We start from the raw sequence: 19,756 nt of genomic DNA, 5'->3' as shown, positions 1-19,756 counted from the left end.
TTTCTGACTGACAGAGAGCTTGAAGTGTGGACTTGTTGGAGTTGATACCTTTCTAGAGTCAATCATCTGAAATTTGATTAACATCTTCTTGATGTAGCTATGCTGCATCAACCATAACTTCCTAGCAGCTCTCTCTCTTATGATATCCATGCCAAGAATTCTCTTTGCATTTCCCAAGTCCTTCATTTCAAAAGCTTCCTCCAAATCCTCCTTCACTTGCTTCACATCTGCCTTACTAGGGCCTGCCACAAGCATATCATCCACATAAAGTAACAAGTAAGCAACAGCTTTACCTCCCTTGTACCTTATGTAAACACAGCTATCAAAGGCAGATTTCTTGAAGCCAAGTCTCTCCATCTGCCTGTCAAAAGTCAGGTACCACTGCCGGCTGCTTTGTTTCAGTCCATAGAGGCTTCTCTTCAAACAACAGACCTTATCCTCATCTCCCGGCCTTATGAATCCTTGTGGCTGCTCCATATAGATTGTCTCCTCCAACTCACCATGCAAAAAAGCTGTTTTTACATCAAGTTGTTGCAATTCCCAATCTCTCCGAGCCACAATTGCCAAGAGTATCCTTATTGAGCTGTGTTTCACCACAGGAGAGAAGACCTCGGTGTAATCTATCCCCTCCTCCTGTGTGAAACCCCTTGCAACCAAGCGAGCCTTGTATCTGATACTATCATTCTCAGAGGCCTCCACCTTTTTCTTGTAAATCCATTTGCAAGAGATAGGTCTTTGTTGAATCTGTGATCTGAGAACTAGGATCCAAGTTTTGTTTTTGATGAGAGAGTCTATCTCATCCTTCATAGCCATTTTCCATTTCTCTTTGTCTTTGCTGCCAATAGCTTCCTTATAGGTGCTTGGTTCTGAGATCTCCAACTCCTCTGCAACACACAAGGCATAGTATACAAAATCTGCATCTCTGAACCTTGCTGGTGGTCTGATTTCCCTTCTGGTTCTGTCTCTGGCCAGAGCATATTGCTGAACTTGTGGCTCTGGATCAGAGACATCTGGAGTATTATCAGTAGGCTGCTCATTCTCCTCATCTGAGGACATCATTGGCTCTTGGAAATCAGCAGCATCTGAGGCTCTATGTTCTGGTTCAAGTTGATCAAAACTGACCCCAGCAGGTTCTGGAGTTGTCTCTGTCTGCAGAGTAGGCTTGAATGGCATAGTTGACTCATCAAAAATGACATCTCGACTGATGATGACCTTTTGATTTCCTTCTTCTGTGCACCAAAGTCTATATGCCTTAGCACCATCTTGGTAGCCAAGGAAAATGCATTTTAGTGCTCTAGGTTCTAGCTTTCCTTGCCTTGTGTGAGCAAAGGCTCTACAACCAAAAATCCTAAGCTTCTCATAACCTCCTAGGCTTCCATACCATCTGCCATCTGGAGTATCAAAACCAATGGCTGAGCATGGACATTTATTGATCAATTTGGCTGCTGTGGAGACAGCTTCTGCCCAGAATTTCTTAGGCACTCCAGATTCAAAAATCATGCATCTTACTCTCTCAAGGAGAGTCCTATTCATTCTCTCCGCGGTTCCATTTTGTTGTGGATTCCCCGGAGCTGTCCTATGCCTCTTCACTCCCCTTTGCACACAGAAGTTATCAAATTCCCTTGATAGGAACTCAAGCCCGTTGTCTGTCCTCAGACACTTCAAGCCATACCCTTTCTCAACTTCAACTGCCTTGTACCATACACTGAACTTGCTGAATGTGTCTGATTTCTCCTTGAGGATCCATACCCAAACCTTCCTGCTATAGTCATCTACTACACTCAAGAAGTACCTTCCACCACCTATGGAATTAACCGGGCTAGGACCCCATAGATCACTGTGACAATAATCCAGAGGTCTTGTGGAGTTGTGTTTTCCTGAGCCAAAAGGCAATTTCTTTCCTTTTCCCAGCAAGCAAGACTCACACATTTTTACACTCTCCCTATCATCACATGCAAAAACGCCCTTCTTGATCAATTCTTTAAGCCCTTTATCACCCACATGGCCTAATCTCTTGTGCCACAACACCAGATTCTGTTCCTCAGCAACATAGGAATCTCCCACAATGACCTCAGCCTCCAGATAATATAATCTATTTATCCTAGAGGCTGACATAACAATAGCACCACCATTCATAATCCTCATACTCCCACCAGAAAATACACAAGAAAATCCTTTCATTTCAAGCACACCAACAGATACAAGGTTCCTCTTAATAGTAGGTATATACCTTACTTCAGTCAGCAATTTAATAGAACCATCATGCACCTTAAAACGAATATTACCAATGCCTTTAACAACACACACCTGGTTGTTGCCGAGCAAGACTGATCCCTGTGCTTCAGTCAGGTTCTCAAACCATTTCTTGTGGCTGCATATGTGGAAAGAGCACCCGGAGTCCACGATCCAAGAGTCTGCAATGGGCTTCTCAGTCACATTCATGACCTGAGCCGGCTCCAAATCTGCTGCACAGTCAGCAGTGTTCTGATCAGAGTCGCCATTAGCTTGCTTCTTCTTTAAGGCCCAGCAATTTTTCTTGATGTGCCCAGGTTTCTTGCAATAGTTGCAAGACCTGGACTCCTTCTGATCCCACTCCCTTTGGCCTTTTCCTTTCCATTTTTCAGAACCCTGCCTCTTCCATTTTTCAGGTTTCTTGATATTGGCTTTCACGTTCAAGCTTTCCCCAGCCTGATCACGCAGTCTTGTTGAAGAACTCTGAAAATCCTTCAATTTCAGGGCCGAATACACCTCTTCATAGGTGATCTTGGAGTCTCTGCCAAGGAGTATAGCGTCCTTGAATTGTTCGAAGCTCTTCGGTAATGAATTGAGAAGCATAAGTGCTTTATCTTCATCCTTGATCTGCTCATCGATGTTCTCCAGATCATCCACGCATTTACCAAAATCTTCGAGCTGCTCCAAGATGCTCTTCGCCTCTGATAGCTGGAAGGTGAAAAGCTTCTGTTTCAGATGAAGGCGATTTGCAAGAGACTTCGTCATATAGATGGACTCAAGCTTCCTCCACACTGCCGCAGCGGTCTCCTCCTTCGAAACCTCCCTCAGGACTCGATCGCTGAGACTCAGGATCAGAGTGCTATACGCCTTTTGTTGAAGTTCTTGAGCCTTTGGATCGACCTTTTCATCCGCACCCTTGGCGGTGTCGGCCTCCCCATTTTTGACGATTTCCCAAAGCCCTTGTTGCATCATCACGGCCTTCATCTTCAATCTCCATAGACCGAAGTCATTCTTGCCCGTAAACTTCTCCAATTCGAATTTCGCCGTAGACATCGCGCCGATTTCTTTCCTTTTCCCACAGACGGCGCCAATTTGAAGAGTCAAAAACAGAATCGACGCGAGATTCACGAACAAATGTGAGACGATATTATTACGAATACAAAACAAACGAAGGTGATTACAACACACTATCACTTAGCTCGCTACTCAATCGGAGAATACAACTCGATTTTGGATCACTCACCTAGCTAGCTCAAGAATCACAAAGTGTATTCACTTCTCTATCTAGTTTCTTGAATCACACGAATATGGAGAAAAACAAGATGTGAAACTGAAAACTGAAGAAACTTATTGTTGTAACTGAACGAGCTGTTCAAATACAACGGTTGTTAGCCGAGCTTAATCGAGCTCGGTGTTGGAGAAGCTTAATCGAGTTCGGTGTTAGCCGAGCTTAATCGAGCTCGGCCCTCAATAATGACTTGGGCCGATGGTTGGTCCAGCCACACCAAAGCCCAACAGTATCTATTTCTGGATAAATCCTTGATTCACTAATATAATACATATCACTTACTAAAACACAAATGGTCTTCATTCTTCTACAAATATACACAAGAAGAGAGAAAAATGAAGACTAAATCTCAATACAATCACACACACAATCGTCAAAAACCATGAGAAGTAAAATAAAACACGAAGAGATACCCGATAAAGATGGGAGAAATGCAACATTCCTAAAAAGGACTAAAGGTTTGAAGAAGAAAGCAAACGAGCTATCGATTCTCTGTGGCGTCGATATAGGCCTTGTGATCCACAAAAAGGAGCAAAGCAACGCCGTTCTATGGCCTTCTCCCGAGAGCTTCTGGTCAAGGCTGCAGGAGTTCATGGAGTTTCGCAACGAGGAAAGAAAGAGAAGGATGACCACACATGAGGGTTTGATGAAGCAGATGGTGCAAGGAGAGATGGAAAATCTTGAGAAGCTGAAGAAGGCCATCCAGTTAAAGGAGTCTCGGCAGCTAGTGATGAAGTCGATGCAGACTGACTCTTTCAACGGGTTTGGAATCGATCAGTTGAATGCCATGAACTCATTTGCAGATCACATGATTAAAAAGTTGCAACAAAGAGACAATGAGCTTAATGAGGATGAGCATTAAGATTTGTAGATTTGTAGTTTTGTAAATGCTTTGATTTGAATGAAATTGTTGTATGACAGTATCATCCCTGGATAACAATATCATCAATACAACATCACAATATTATCAATCAGTATATCGCAATATCACCAACACAGACAAGCAATATCATCAACGAAAATAATTTTCATAGAGATCATACAAATTTTCTTTATATAAATCTTTACTACTATGATTTCATTAGAATTTTTAGATTATATTTAATTCGATATATTTTCTGTGAAAAATAATTTATCAAAGCATTATGTGAAAGTTAGAAGTTCTGAGTTATTAAAAGAGAGAAAAGTAAATTACCTTAATGATTTTGTGATAATATGCTAAAAATAAGGAATGAATCATATATGAAATATTTTATTTTGTTAATGTGTTGATGTTGTATTTGAGAATTCAAATAATCTTGTATATGTGTTTTGGGGAAATTATTTTGCAATATTCAGTGTTTATTTCCCTGATCATTTTGCTTGGTGAATTTGATTCTGATTGTACAATTCATATTTCAGAAATGGATTGATGTCTATAATAGAAAATGAACATATTAATAATTGGAATGATCTCCAAACATAAAAGTGAGGGTCCTTTCTCTAAAAGCCTCTAGCTATAGAGTAGTGATTTTAATTTAGTTTGAAATCCATGGACTGATCTGCGATAATTTGATCGAATTAATTAGGGTTAAATTCTATAGCCCGAAAAAATCACAATCTGAACGAACTATTATAACCCAAGCCCTAGAGGGATGACCTGATATGAGTTATACTTCTCATTATTTTGTTTTCAATTTTCGTTACTAATATAGATGTATCTAATTCTAGATTTTTGAAATTGATCACATGTCACTTTCTAAAACACAAATTGCCTCTAATCTTCTACAAATACACCAAGAAAAAAAAGAGAGAAAACATTAAAACCTCAACACAAAAAAAAAACCATGACAAGAGGAAGCATAAAACATGAAGAAATACAGAACGAATATAGGAGAAATGCGATGTTCCGAAAAAGGAGAGACGGTTTGGTGAAGAAAGCCAACGAGTTCATGGATTTTCGCGACGAGGAAAGAAAGAGAAGGATGACCAGACATGAGGGTTTGGTGAAGCAGATGGTGCAAGGAGAGATGGAAAATCTTGAGAAGCTGAAGAATGCTATCCAGTTGAAGGAGTCTCAGCAGCTCGTGGTGAAGTCGATGCAGATGAACTCGTTCAACGGGTTTGGAATCGATCAGTTGAATGCTATGAATTCATTTGCAGATCATATGCTTAAGAAGCTGCAACAAAGAGATAATGAGCTTAATGGTAAATGAGCAATAATAATATTCTAGTTCTTTTTTTTTTGTGTTTGTTTTGAGACTTTGAGTTACATGGATATGTCACATGTATGTTTTATTTCAGAATTGATTTATCTTTCCTATTAATTAAGATAGACTTTTTTTTATGTTTATTTGGTTCAAAATTATGAATTGTGATCAATTGCTTGAGATTAATAATTAAATTGATATTGATGTTTATGTTTTATAGTTCTAAAATATTAAAAATGGTTTGTATGGTTTTGGTGTGTTATGTGGGCATAAAACACTACATAAACATTAACTAATATTAGGGATGTGATCAAATGCAAACCATATATTTTATACAAACTCCAAACTTTAATCCTAGCCATTAAATATAACATATCTGTGGTTAAAATGTTGTTGAATATTAATGTCAACAAGAGCATGTATTTTGGCAACAGAGGGTATTTCCGTAACTCTAGTTTTTTTTGCAGTTTATATGTTCCTTAATTTTCTCCCACATTCCAAACTAAAATTATACATACCATGGAGAAAATCTTAACACCATTAAAATTGATTGGAAAACCTAATTATCTGCGTTTTTTTTTTATGATTTTTCATTGAACAACGTTGAGCGGTTCATCCTATGTTGATTTTGTTATTTTCTGTTGATATTTCATGGAACGTGGTTGATTCTATGTTGACATTTTTATACATAGATGTGTATTGTTGTTGATTCTATGTTGATATTTATTGATGTTACGTTGATTTAACATATTGCAGTTTATTTTATTGTGTTCACATCTTGTTAATATTATTCTATTGTGTTGACATCGTGTTGATATTTATTATAGAATCAACACAAAATAAGGAGAAAAGGAAGAAAATAAGAAAAGGAAACAAGCACAAAATAGTTGTTAATTTCAAAAGCAGCGCACAAAATCGACAAATAAACAACACCAAATCTGTGTTAATTTCATAAAATCAACACTGAATTTGTGTTAATTTCACATAATCAACTCAAATTCAAGTTCCCCATTAAAATCAACGCAAATTCAATGCAACTTGAACAGAAGCAAATCGGAAATTCAACGCGAAATCAACACAGGCAAATTCAGTCGCCGAAATTTTTTAGAAGATGAAGAGAGAATGAATTAAGAAAGTGGGAAGGTGGGGTAAAAGAGAGAATTGATACTGTATAATTAATGCCAATAGTGGGAAGGAGTGACTAACTCGGTTTTTGATGTCCATTGATATTGGGATTACACAATCCTACCAAATTTTTTTTAAAAAAAACGTCTAATTCAATTGTCCCTAATTTACCCACGTTGACATATTCATAGAAGTTGTTGACATTTTAATTTGTTTATAACAAAACCGTTGATTTAAGAACCGGGTTGGAACCACAAATCGGTCACGCTCCAACCCGACATACACCGCCACTGAACCGGGCGGAGTGTGTTGGTTCAGACCGTCCGGTTCTTCGCTAAAGCGCCTCATGAGGCTTCTGATTTTCCAGCGCCTCACAACTTGCCTTAGCCTTACGATTTGTGGGTGATCCCAATCACTTTCTTCATTGCAGAAGAGAGAGAATAGAGACATGAAAACCGACTTCAATGGGTGTGTATATACTATTTGGCAAAGATTATTATTTTCTTAAATTTTTTATATAATCAATCTTTCTTTCATACAAAGGTAATTGAACTTATCCATAAAAATCTAGCTCTATAGGAGAATCTTTTTATGATAACAAATAGATTATGTAAAGATTAATGGTTCAAATTAATTTCCATTTAAGTAAGAGAGAATGAGTTTTATGTCTTTATTCAAATTCATTTGTAGTAATAATTAAGTAAGAGGGATAGAGTCTTTATTCATATTACTCCTACGAACTTACTTTTGGTGGTACACAAATTTTAATTTAAAATTAATAAAATAAGAAAGATGAAGTGAAAATAATGTTGGATAATGGGATCTACATTAGGTTAATGTATTACAAATAAACATTTCCAAAATTAAAAAAAAAATATTTTTCAAGAACATATATACAGTTACTAAATTAAAAATAGTTCATATTTACGAGGGATATAGGGAGTAAATTATAAATTTATACTCCATTTAATGTTGATGTGTGTGTACGCTCTTTTTTCTTTGGCTAAAATACAAACATTCTTTTTTAGCTAAACTACAAAAAATATTTTTTTGGGTATAATACAAACAGTACACAATCTCATCCTAATATCATTGAACCAAAAAAGTGTATACGTAAATTCAAAAAAAATAGTACTCCTATATTTTGGTCGATATTTTAAGTGTAAATTTAACTAAATCGCTAAAATTTCGTTGAATTTCTTATGTACTAATAGAATACATTGCGTGACACATCAATAAAAATTGCAAATCGAATTGAAAATTAAATCTAAAATCTATCTGCATCATGCATAAAAATAAAGTTTTATCAAGATATTTAGTTTAATGCATTGTCAATTTTATCATAAGCTAACTTCTACAATTTTTTAGATGAAAAAAAAACACAAAAAATAATCTAAAATTTATCTACCAAGATTTGCAGATTTAGTTATTGCAATTTATCACTCAAAATATTTTCATCTTAATTTATTTTTGCCTTTTTTTATTTCTTTACACTTAACTGAGGCTTCATATGTTATTATTATGTTGTACAGTAACAAACTTAAATCGAACCTAATTGTTAAACAAGACAGTTTGAGAATCCAATTCCATATAAAACTTTTAGGAACTACATCAACACATAATAAAAATAAATCCTAGTACTACAATAGACTCCAACAAAGAGCATCTTACCTCTGAAAACTTGTAGCAAAACATCATAAACCTATATTTCCAACAAAAACAAAGTCAGTAAGAGAGGTGTCTGCAACAGATGATCAAATAACATCGGCAGTTAGAGACTGATCACCGCTTCAGTGACAGATAACGAATCGGGCTATATTGGCCCTGGCATGGAGGGAGCCAGCAAGAAACATTAGTGAGAGTGGTGTCAATATCCGATCATGTACTTAGTTTGCGTCTCCCAATAAACCTTGGATTGCTTTACTATGTCGGCCCGTTCAGCAACCAGCCGCTCCTTCCAGTAGTCCTTGCACCTGCCAACTTAAAACCATTCAAAATCTGTATGCACCAAACACAGCAATCAAACTTCTCTACTCACTCTTTCTTAAGAACCGAATCCAGTTCCGTCATGTGGACCGCCTTCGTGTATACACCCACCTGCAGTGAAATCAAATATCACATGATCAAATTTACTAGAAGCATAGAGCTAAAAGATATATGCTATAAATGAGCAGGCAACAGTACCGATCTGCAAACAGGGCATTTTGATTCCGAATCAGCAGCTTTGAGGCCCTGAAAAATCATAACCGAAGCTGCAGAGCAAGCACATGATTTGCAAAAGAGATGCCCACAACCCAAGGCATATGGATGGAAAACTAGTTCCTGATGATTGTGAAATGAAAACACGTTTACTTAGTTGCAATAAAAGAGATCAAAAGAAGCATATCTACAGTTCCTTGGGAATTTAATCAAGAAAATAACCTTACCAAGCAGATTGCACAAGTTAGATTGTATTCTAGTTTGACATTGTCTGGGAGGATCAAAGTCAGCGTGGGCTCTGAAGAAGTTAAGTCGAAAGAGAATGGGTTGTGGGGTCCACCAGTTTCACCTCTAGGTTCATTGAAGTTCTTACAGAACGCTCCTAATTCTAGTAACCAAGGTGACTGCAGAATTTCCATATGTTCCGAGCGCATTTTAGACTTGAATCTGCTTCCATTTGCAGAACTATGTACCTGCATCAATTCATTAAGGTAGTGAGGAATGTACAGAGGTCAGGTTAGAAATCCGGCATTATCAGAAGTAACAGAAAAATCTGCAACTACTTACTTTATCATACTTCTTGAGAATTTTCCGCATGGCCACAGCATTCATCATAACATATTCAGTTAACATCCGGCATTCTTGTGCTGTCTTGTGCTGGGGGCTCACAAAACAATAGCGCAAGAATGTAAAATATCGCTGTGCTCCACCGTGGATATGAAACTGGAGAAGCTGCCTCACTCTAGAACTAAAGCATCCGGCTATATCAGTAGCCTCCTTCATCAGCTCGGAGAAGAATTTCTGATCACACGCTACATTATGCAAAAGACAACATTATAACCTTGTAAGTTGTACCGAGCAAAAGACAACATTATAACCTTGCACATCCAGATAAATTATTGAGTCTATATCTTCCACGTCTATATCAGATTTATGAGAGGTATACATACATGTAAACTACACACTACATGCACAATAGAGCAACTAAATAATTCGATAAAACTGCATTTTTAGTCTCAGCGAAGATATTTCTACAAGGTATAGATACAATATGTGTTGAAGTTTGGCTTACAAAACATACATTCAGAGCAATCACTGCATCAGTTATACGAATTCCCTGTGGATTTATCGTGTTTCAATATATATACCGCCATCAACAGCTCACTGCTCCCAATTTGCACATCCAGATAAATTATTGAGTCTATATCTAATGTCTTCCTCTTCCTCATCTATATCAGATATACAAAAGGTATATATACTATGTAAACTACAGACAGACTACTTGCACAATACAACACGTAAAAAATTCGATAAAACTGCGTTTTTAGTCTCAAATATGATAATTCTACAAGGTACAGATAAAATATGTGTTGAAGTTTGGCTTTACAAACGTATATTGTATAGTGTTAGCATCAAACATTAAGCATAAAACACACATTCAGAGTAATCACTGAATCAGCTATACAAAACAAATCCCCTTTCACAAAACTATGCACAATGTCCTTTCAATTTCCTAGGGCAACCACAAAACAGAATCAATCAAATCCAAACATCATAATTAAACCAGTAATTAAAAGGAGAGGGCAGCAATTACGTACATTGACACGATTCAAATTGGCAAAATTGAGAGAATGCAGCTTCGTCCCCATCAATAGAAGGGGAATCGTTGATAGACCTACATCTTCTGCAGCTTTTGAGCACTTTTTTGAGGCGCTTGTACTCGACATGGCGGCAATTCTCGACGAATCTCTCCTGATTCGTCTCCAGATATGCCGAAAACCTCTCCCCAAACTTCATCCCTGCGGATTCGACACTGCCGCATCAAATTGCCTTGATTGATTTCAAGCGTTGGCGATGAAAATTGAAATCTCCGACGCCCCTAAATCGAAATTAGGGGTCTTTATTAAATTAAATGGAATTTTTGAATGAGAATTGAAGAAGAAGAAGAGGCAGATTTATACGTCCGCGTTTTCGGTTACCACTGCATGCATTGCACGTGGTCATATTTAATTTTTAAGTATTTTCCATTATTGTGGGAATTAATCAGTCAATTCTCATGCATGAGGTATGACACGTGTCATATTATATTTACATACTTTAATAGAGAAATGAGTAATGGTCATTTAAATAAGAAATTTAGTCTGATCAATTTCATAATGTTTAATCTCAATTGTCTCATAATTGTACAAACAATGATGCTCAAAAGATATTGTTTATTAGAATAAATATTTTTTTTCTTTTACTATACTGATATAATAAATAAAAAATTATAACTTTATTATTATTTTAATCTCAAATCTTTTGAACATATCAGAATTTTATTAAATTTTATAATTCTCTATCTTATAAAAATAGAGAATATTTCTATTTCCATTTTGATCCATCCCATACAAATATTTTAATGCTATTTTTAGTAACTTCTTTCTCTTTAATAAAGTGACCCTATTCTCCACTAACATACTCCAAAAAAAAATTCTTTATATCTCTCTCATATTATTATTATTTTTAAATAATAAAAATATAGTACCACCAAAAATATTTGTGAGATGATATTGGTATAAGTATAACATAAGACCACGACCCTACAATTTAAAGACATGCACTAAAATCTAAATTATTGATGGGAAGCCAAATGGATATGTTTTATGTGTTGCTTCATTTTCTGTCCACAAATTCCATCACTAAATTATAAAGAATCTTTCGACACCTTTCCATAATGCTTTTCCCACTCAACTTTGCATCAAATCTTATTTGTATAACATATACAAACTTGAGAAAAAATAATGGGACCAAAAGGAGGAGGACACATTCGTATTCGCTTCAATAAATATGGTAACACTTGCAAAGAAAAAAGTGAATATAAATCATGAAAAAGGCTTATTTCTCTTTCAAGCATGTTGTGACAAACATGTCTTACCTCATTGTTCGTATAAAGTGGATGGAAGAAATTGTATTTTTTATTTCATTAATTATTGATCATACACTTTGCCATCTCTGTACTATAATTGAAAGTGCATGGAGAGATTTTTTTGAATATTTTAATTCCTGGATTTATCTTTTTTTGGCTGGATAAGCAAATCATCTTTAAAAGTTTTTATCCTTTTATTGAGATATTCGTGGTATGAGATTTGAAATGATATTAAGAATTGGACATGCTTGTTGTTTTGCTACTGATTTGACTAATGATTTTACTGTATTTCAACGACATAATATTGATAATAGTATGGATCATAACATGATCCTACTATACAACAAACTAGTACATCTTTCCTAGTATATAAACTAAAATTTAATAATCCAAATTTTAGTTTGTAATTTATAGAGAAATGTACTACTACTAGTTTGTAATTGATTACCCCTCTTATGTAACATTGATCATAAAATGTTTTTATTGTTCTATCCGTGAGTGATACAATGCTTTAAATTGTTATGATATAAATGTATTGCATATAACTTTAAAAAACATTAATGGTGTGTCTGGTACCATAGGACTAAGGTATTGAATTTGGAAATTAAGTTTTTAATGCAAAATCAACTCTGGTTGAGGGATGTCCTTTCGTTATAATTAAATATTTGCAACTTTTCGTTTACTTTAAATTACTATAATTGATTTATCTTTCATTTTTTAGAATTTGGAATAATAAAGTAATTTAATATTTTTCATTTTTGTCCATCAATTAAAATTAGTTTTATATTAAAAATAGAAAGTTATTCTTAATTTATTACTCGCTTTTTATTTTTCTTTTATTCTATTCATATTTTTGCAATCTTTTAAATTTCATATTGATAGAGGATGAATTATAGTTTAAAAATAAAGGGAAACGATAATGAGTGTAGACATAAACCATGTGAATTATGATGAATTTCATATTGGTAAGTCAAATCATGAAACTTGTCTTCTTCCTATAATTTATGTCGCAACTTTGAATCAAACTTGGTAGCAAACCGCTCTCCAAAAATGGCATTTTCCGGCAAACACCCCACATGCACTCTCCTCCTCCTCCTCTCCCTCTCCCTCCTCTCCCTCCACACCCTCCTCCATCGCCCCCTCCCCTCCCCCGCCTCCGCATTCCTCTCCTCCGCCTCCAACTCCACCCTCTCCGCCTACCTCCGGCGCCTCACCCTCCGCCCCCACCTCGCCGGCACCCCCCTCTCCCTCCCCTCCGCCCTCCTCGTCCACTCCCACTTCCTCTCCCTCGGCCTCCCCTCCCAAATCACAAACTTCTCCGCCCTCCTCTCCTTCCCCTCCCTCTCCTCCCTCTCCGCCCACTTCCCCAACTCCTCCTCCGCCGCCCTCCTCCTCCACGACGGCGGCGCCGCAGACGCCGCCGTCGTCCCCCCCTACCACGCCTACTCCCCCTCCGGGTCGGCGTACGGCGCCGCCGTGTTCCTCAACTACGGGAGGGAGCGGGACTACGCCGCCCTCGCGGCGCGGGGCGTGGAAGTGGCGGGGTGCGTGGCGCTGGTGCGGCGCGGGATGGGGATGTCGCGGCACGAGGCGGTTGCGAATGCCGCGGCGCGGGGGGTGGCGGCGGTGCTGATGTTCACGGAGGGGGGGGTTAGGGAGGGGGTGGAGAGGGGCACCGTGATGAGGGGGGTGGGGGACCCGCTCAGCCCCGGGTGGGCCGGCGGGGAGAGGCTTGGGGTGGATGATCCGAGGGTGGCGGGGAGGTTCCCCGCTATTCCGTCGATGCCGGTGTCGGAGTCGGCGGCGGAGGGGATCTTGGCCACGCTGGACAGGGAGAGGATGCCATCTGAGTGGAGGGAGAGTTTTCAGAGTGGAGAGAGAAGATTTTGGGGTGTGGGGCCCGGCCCGACCATGCTCAATTTTACTTACAAGGTTAATTCATTTCAATCTTTTTTTTTAATGATGATAATTGATTGATTGATTGATTTCCACATTTAGAGTAATTGTTTGGTGTCCAAAATCTAAAAAAAAGTGATAGGATATTTTGATTTGTTTGCAATTATTGTAGTTTTTGGTGTAATTGTATCCAATTTCGAAAAATCAATTGTGGAACGGCACCGTTTACTTAATCAACATCACCAATATATTACAAGTAGGTTATCAGATTTTTTTGTCGTAGTATAATTGGGACAAATCTGGATTGTGTGGTTTTTCTGGTTGATTGATAAAGTTGTTATGACCGGAATTAGACCAAACTAAGTGATTTTATTGGCAATTTATCCATTTTGATAATATTAATTAGCTTGTGTTTATAAGGTTGACTTTATGAGAGGGAATATAAATTATAGTATATGAAACGAAGTTGTATTTCTTTCTTGTCGTTTGGCTTTTGGTAAGGGAGGTTTCGGCAATCATAGTTTATACATGTTGAGAAATACTCTAGATTCTTGCTTGAGTATGAATTTTGTTTTCTTTCCGATTTGCAGACTTAAGAAAAATTAAAATATGTTGTTGTGCATCAATACAAGGTATCAATATCATGCATTGATTTGAAAGGAAGGATAATTGTTTTGATCCGAAAAGTAATCTGTGGTTTGCAGGGTGAGCAAGTGATGTCGACCATCCATAACGTATTCGCGGTGATAAAGGGCTCGGAGGAAGCTGATCGATACGTGCTCCTAGGCAACCATCGAGATGCATGGACTTACGGTGCTGTTGACCCCAACAGCGGCACTGCTGCTCTCCTTGACATTGCTCGTCGTTTCGCTCTTCTCCTGCGATCAGGCTGGAGGCCTAGACGAACCATCGTTCTTTGCAGCTGGGACGCCGAAGAATTTGGCATGGTAGGTAATGTACATTCACCTGCCTCGTGTCGTTTTGTTTTTTATTTGAGTGATTGAACAAAGGCTAGTTTGCCTAACTTTATGTTGGTTTTCAGATTGGATCTACTGAGTGGGTAGAGCAAAACCTTCTGAATCTCGGGTCGAAAGCAGTGGCCTATTTCAACGTGGACTGCGCGGTGCAAGGGCCTGGTTTGTTCGTTAGTGCTACTCCTCAGCTCGATGATCTCCTCGTTGAGGTCTTGAAGCAGGTAACTTTGATGATCAAAAAATCATTCATTTCTTGGCTCGTTAACTCGTGTAATATCACCTTCTGCAAACATCGTTGACACGCCTGCAACAGGTTAAAGATCCGGATTCAGAGAATGCGTATGTATACGAACAATGGGCAGCTGCCAACAGAGGTGTTAAGGTGAGTATGTTCTGCTCATTTGAAATAATCCATAACTGTCATTGCATTTTCTCTTGAAACTAGAAGCCGGTGCGTGGATAGCCACTTCGTGCTGTCACGTCTTGTCTGTTGACGATTGTGGCATTGGTTTGTTAGCAGAAGATTCAAAGGCTGAGCAGAGTCGATTCAGATTTCGCTCCGTTTTTGCAGCACGCTGGGATTGCTTCTGTTGATCTGTATTTTGGACTAGGTACTATACATCCATCTTGTGCATTTCCTCATTTTAAATTGTTATGCATCAATCAATCTTTGCTTCTTTTGCAGACTTTCCGGTTTATCACACTGCGTTCGACTCGTACGATTGGATGGTGAATTTCGGAGATCCCTTGTTTCATCGCCACGTGACAGGTCTGCTTGAAACTGCTGCTTCTTTCCGAGTAGGTCAACGTCTTGTAATGCTTTTTCGTCGTCTCCAGTGACCGGAATATGGGGGCTCGTCGCGCTTCGACTGGCTGATGATCCGATCCTGCCTTTCAACTACCTTTCTTATGCTGCTGAATTGCAGGTAGAAAAATATTTCATTGTATTCACATGTCATTAGGCCTCTTAGCATAACATGATTTTACATGTTGTGTTTGAGCTCATATCCAGTGGCATATTTGTAATTTTTGGTGTTTGAATCCGAATGTTGACATCGTCTTAAGGAGTATAAAAATGCCCTCAACGCTTTGGTGGGAGAATCCATCTCGCTGGATCCTCTCGCTGCTGCCATCGAAGACTTCACAACGGCTGCGTACGAAGCAGATGGCGAAATCAAGGTCCGAAAATTCGCCATCTTAAGGCAAAAGTTGTGTTAAAGAAATTGTGTTTCCAACTGCATTTTCTGTTGTGTAATTCAGAAACTGAAGGTGGACGAAAACACGAATAGGCTGACACTACTGAGGAGGCGCTCGTTGAATGATCGTCTCATGCTTACCGAACGAGGCTTCTTAGACCCGGAGGGGCTCCCAGGAAGGGAATGGTTCAAGCACCTCGTAAGTACATTCTTGGAATCGCAATGCAGTTGATCAAGTTGTTAAGTAGTAGTATGATGAGATGAGTGGATGTTGCAGATTTATGGGGCTGGTGGGGATTCAGAGAGCAAAATCGAGTTCTTCCCTGGGGTATCGGATGGCATATCGGGAAAACGGAAGGGGGGAGACGAGGAGGCGAAGATTAGGCACGAGATATGGAGGGTGTCAAGGGCCATCCAGAGAGCAGCCTCTGCTTTAAGAGGTGGACTCACATCAAAATGGTGATATGAAATGGAACACTATATCTATCTCCTTTGCTCTTGTGTGTAAATATAGTATGTTTGCTAGCTGAAGTCCCTTTTTGCTCCCTTAAAACTCAATTTTTAGTTTTACCACCCTAAAAATAAATAAAATAGCAGTAAATTGAAATTAAAAATAAATAAATCGCGCCAGGTAGGGGTCGAACCTACGACTTTCTGCTTAGGAAACAGACGCTCTATCCACTGAGCTACAGGCGCTACTTGAAATTATGTCGCTAAATATACTAATACTATATCCACACTAGCGCACTTCACACATTCGACGATGACTATAATATATTCTCATCAAAGAGTTTTATGTATTTCCGTACTTTAAATGTCACGCCCACATTTCCTAAGGATAGGAAGTACGGTGGACCGCGACTAGGGGAGGAGTAAAGAAGCGGGGAAGAAAGGGGAAAAACAAGAATATTTGACCCAAAGACATTTAATAAAAGGAAATTCATTTTAAAACAAGGTACTGTAGCGACATTTCAAAAGTTTAAGTAACCAGAGTTTAAATGAAAACATTGTTTCGGATTACAAGCAGCGGAAAAAGATCAAGAGACAGATAATGCCGGGTATGACGACACGACATTATCCAAAACAAAGTGAAACGCATTTTGACTTTAACTGCTCAACATCCGTCCTCCCCATCGCCGCTCAACCTGCACATTAAGAAAACAACATGCAGGGCTGAGTACTTATTGCACTCAGTGGACACACGCCAAAATCATAGTTTGTCATGCCATAACAGTGTAACATTGGGGTTTTGAGTGTAATGAAAATAACCCAAGTACACCAAAATATATTTCATAAATTCGACTGCGCAGTCATTTTCCGATATTGCCACCCTTATTCCCTCAATCATACACTATCTGATCCAAACGGTGACAAGGGGCGTGGCCACACCCCAGGTCATCTAGACCGGCCAACTTGCTCTCAGATGGCACCCAGTCTCGTGTACACTAGCCTGAGGGTTCGCAGCCCAACAGACCCGAATTTGATTAAACATATGTGGTAAACCACTTCAGATAGGTTTCAAATCAAAACATTTGGCAAGACAAACAGTTCACCTCCATAAACAATTCCGGAACAGAGTCCGTATTAAAAACAACCCACGTAAAAGTAGGGTAGAAAAGCCCACCTCGATTGCTTAGCTTTTAAAATAATTCCCTTCTTCAACCACACTTTCCTCGTAAACGATCACCCTTTTGAAAGATAAATTGTATCATGATTAGAGTCAGAAGAGACGAGACTTTAAACGACAATGCATGATTCCTACGTGGACGACTTCAACATCTAGCACGTTACACGTACATACACTTAACAACATGTTACAAAACAAACACACAAAGTCACACGTTCGAAACACACCCCGCACGCAAACGACGTACCCAAAACGCGCACACGACACACGAACACAGCACTCCAAGTCCTGGCATACCCTTACTGTGCAAACGGCTCACTTGGCTCGGAAAAGGTTCGGAAAAACTCGGAAAAAGGATCGGCGTCTCGACATGGCTCGGTGTCTCGGCCGCTGGCTCGGCACCTCGGCCACCTGTTCGGCACCTCGGCCGCTGGCTCGGCACCTCGGCCGCCTGCTCGGCACCTCGGCCGCTGGCTCGGCACCTCGGCCGCCTGCTCGGCCCCTCGGCCGCTGGCTCGGCATCTCGGCCGCCTGCTCGGCACCTCGGCCGCCTGCTCGGCACCTCGGCCGCTGGCTCGGCACCTCGGCCGCCTGGCTCGTCCCGTGCACACTCACTTTCCTCCAACTTCCGATTCTCAAACCCTATACAACATTCACACCACACATTCTCCGTCCCAAAACACACCCAGACACCTGGGATCATCCCTTCAAAACCCCCCCACAACACTGCCCTAGGCCGGCCCCTAAAACTCTCGGCCAACCCACGCAAAACCCTCGAACCAAACACTGATTTTCCCGAGCCATCTCTTGGTCAAACACACCCACATTCATCACAAAAACATAGCACTCAGAATCACGCCAATTGCACATGAAAACATCTCCCAAAAACATACAACTCGCGAAACTGCGCAGTTTACTTGCAAAAATCATAATAAATTCATACGACATCCAAAGAGGCTGAAAATTACACACCACACAGAAGCCACATTAACCTTTATACAGTTCAAAAATCGTACCCAACGGAGATCGTTTGCTTAGATAAAAAGGGGTCGGAACCCACTGCCAGTTACTACCAAAAACATGCTCAACCATATCACAAAGCCACAAACCCTATTCAGCATCTAAACCATCCAAAACGTCCTATATGCATGAGTTTTCGAATTAAACAAGGGTTAGGGTTTGGTTACCTTTCTTGGATAGTTCAAACGTAAATTCGAAGCTTTCCCTACACCGATTTACAACGTACGAGCGTAACACCTTGAAGAAGCCAAGATGATGATGAGAAGGGGATGAATGGGGAAAGGTAAACCGAGAGAGAGAGGGGCGAGAGCTTACCGTGAGAGCACACTTCGAGAGAGATGAGAGCTAGAGAGCGAGAGAGAGAGAGAGAGAGAGAGAGAGAGAGAGACCGAGAAGAGAGAACGAATGGAAAAGAGGGGGAGGGAAATCGGTTATGAGGGAGTGGGGGCGGTTGAGAGAATCATGGGGTGATGGGGGAGGTTTTTTTTTCGAAAAAGAAGAGAGAATTGGGGAGGGAGGGATTTAATTTGTTAATTAGGAGTTTTTATTCATAGCTTAATTACTTAATTCCATTTTAATTTGCCTAGGTAGAAAATACCACATCCACAACAATCAAATAAACACAAATAATATTTTCCACACCATATTTTAAACACAAAAACATAAAAATTTCATCCTTAATTAAAAGAATAAAATTCCACAAATTTTCGGGTATTACATTCCTCCCACCTTAACAAAATTTCGTCTCGAAATTTGTTAGATTACTCAAACAGCTCTGGAAACTTCTCTCTCATCTTATCTTCTGATTCCCATGTTGCCTCTTCGGTTCCATGATTCCTCCACCGTACTTTCACCGAAGCAATTGACTTATTCCTCAATTCTTGCACTCTTCGATCCAAAATGGCCTCGGGCTTCTCCTCATAGTTTAGATCGGGATTTAGGACCATCATCTCTTCTTGGTGAACTATGTGTGTGGGGTCAAACACGTACTTCCTCAATTGTGACACATGGAAGACGTTGTGCACATTTCCAAAGCTTGGTGGTAGAGCCAACCTGTATGCTACCACACCGACTCTATCCAAAATCTCGTATGGACCAATAA

General features: G+C 39.4%; 4 protein-coding genes, 1 long non-coding RNA gene and 1 other non-coding gene across 10 annotated transcripts; 3 read left to right on the top strand and 3 right to left on the bottom strand.

Annotated features, from left to right (window-relative positions):
- The first annotated feature begins 3,902 nt into the window (after positions 1-3,902).
- LOC121748085 (MADS-box transcription factor PHERES 1-like) lies at positions 3,903-4,382 on the top strand. The gene has a single exon (XM_042142297.1). The coding sequence runs from the start codon at positions 3,903-3,905 to the stop codon at positions 4,380-4,382; it is 480 nt and encodes a 159-aa protein (XP_041998231.1).
- A 964-nt stretch (positions 4,383-5,346) lies between these two features.
- LOC121748084 (floral homeotic protein PMADS 1-like) lies at positions 5,347-5,715 on the top strand. The gene has a single exon (XM_042142296.1). It carries the CDS (start codon positions 5,347-5,349, stop codon positions 5,713-5,715), a length of 369 nt encoding a protein of 122 aa, XP_041998230.1.
- Positions 5,539-10,941, bottom strand: LOC121747115 (probable E3 ubiquitin-protein ligase BAH1-like). Of its 3 annotated transcripts, XR_006039132.1 has the most exons (8): positions 10,632-10,941; positions 9,601-9,845; positions 9,261-9,506; positions 9,019-9,156; positions 8,873-8,931; positions 8,621-8,807; positions 8,506-8,536; positions 5,539-5,679 (listed from the first exon to the last, which is right to left on the bottom strand). XR_006039132.1 is itself a non-coding variant. In XM_042141105.1 (6 exons), the coding sequence occupies exons 1-6, from the start codon at positions 10,828-10,830 to the stop codon at positions 8,702-8,704; spliced, it is 993 nt and encodes a 330-aa protein (XP_041997039.1). In that variant the 5' UTR covers positions 10,831-10,941; the 3' UTR covers positions 8,406-8,701. The 3 variants fall into 3 exon arrangements, 1 of the variants encoding a protein (XP_041997039.1); XR_006039131.1 differs by lacking the exon at positions 5,539-5,679 and having other exon boundaries at positions 8,406-8,536; XM_042141105.1 differs by lacking the exon at positions 5,539-5,679 and having other exon boundaries at positions 8,406-8,807.
- Positions 10,942-12,902: 1,961 nt separating this feature from the next.
- Positions 12,903-16,574, top strand: LOC121749520 (probable glutamate carboxypeptidase AMP1). 3 transcript variants are annotated; one of them, XM_042144091.1, is made up of 10 exons: positions 12,916-13,873; positions 14,542-14,784; positions 14,880-15,032; positions 15,125-15,193; positions 15,329-15,422; positions 15,497-15,580; positions 15,649-15,737; positions 15,877-15,990; positions 16,072-16,206; positions 16,285-16,574. In XM_042144091.1, exons 1-10 carry the CDS (start codon positions 12,992-12,994, stop codon positions 16,468-16,470), a joined length of 2,049 nt encoding a protein of 682 aa, XP_042000025.1. In that variant the 5' UTR covers positions 12,916-12,991; the 3' UTR covers positions 16,471-16,574. The 3 variants fall into 3 exon arrangements, with proteins under 3 accessions (XP_042000027.1, XP_042000025.1, XP_042000026.1); XM_042144092.1 differs by having other exon boundaries at positions 12,920-13,873; positions 15,332-15,422; XM_042144093.1 differs by lacking the exon at positions 16,285-16,574 and having other exon boundaries at positions 12,903-13,873; positions 15,824-15,990; positions 16,072-16,211.
- A 56-nt stretch (positions 16,575-16,630) lies between these two features.
- Positions 16,631-16,703, bottom strand: TRNAR-CCU. The gene has a single exon. It is a non-coding gene; the product is annotated as a tRNA-Arg (tRNA).
- Positions 16,704-16,966: 263 nt separating this feature from the next.
- LOC121747743 lies at positions 16,967-19,006 on the bottom strand. The gene is made up of 3 exons (XR_006039332.1): positions 18,822-19,006; positions 17,632-17,695; positions 16,967-17,152 (listed from the first exon to the last, which is right to left on the bottom strand). It is a non-coding gene; the product is annotated as an uncharacterized LOC121747743 (long non-coding RNA).
- Between the last annotated feature and the right edge of the window lie 750 nt (positions 19,007-19,756).

This window comes from Salvia splendens, chromosome 9 (assembly GCF_004379255.2).
Source record: "Salvia splendens isolate huo1 chromosome 9, SspV2, whole genome shotgun sequence".
NCBI lineage: Eukaryota > Viridiplantae > Streptophyta > Magnoliopsida > Lamiales > Lamiaceae > Salvia > Salvia splendens.
This window is presented reverse-complemented; position numbering and strand designations above follow the sequence as displayed.

What these genes read in the sequence shown, in the direction of transcription:
- LOC121748085 (XM_042142297.1), top strand. Translation starts at nt 3,903, where the DNA reads ATGAGAAGTAAAATAAAACACGAAGAGATACCCGATAAAGATGGGAGA.
- LOC121748084 (XM_042142296.1), top strand. Translation starts at nt 5,347, where the DNA reads ATGACAAGAGGAAGCATAAAACATGAAGAAATACAGAACGAATATAGG.
- LOC121747115 (XM_042141105.1), bottom strand. Translation starts at nt 10,830, where the DNA reads ATGAAGTTTGGGGAGAGGTTTTCGGCATATCTGGAGACGAATCAGGAG. An exon ending in CCAATTTGAATCGTGTCAAT is followed by an intron (nt 9,846 to 10,631) that starts GTACGTAATTGC and finishes TGCATAATGTAG; the next exon opens with CGTGTGATCAGAAATTCTTC. An exon ending in AATGCCCTGTTTGCAGATCG is followed by an intron (nt 8,932 to 9,018) that starts GTACTGTTGCCT and finishes ATTTCACTGCAG; the next exon opens with GTGGGTGTATACACGAAGGC.
- LOC121749520 (XM_042144091.1), top strand. Translation starts at nt 12,992, where the DNA reads ATGGCATTTTCCGGCAAACACCCCACATGCACTCTCCTCCTCCTCCTC. An exon ending in TGCTCAATTTTACTTACAAG is followed by an intron (nt 13,874 to 14,541) that starts GTTAATTCATTT and finishes TGTGGTTTGCAG; the next exon opens with GGTGAGCAAGTGATGTCGAC. An exon ending in AAGCAGATGGCGAAATCAAG is followed by an intron (nt 15,991 to 16,071) that starts GTCCGAAAATTC and finishes TGTGTAATTCAG; the next exon opens with AAACTGAAGGTGGACGAAAA.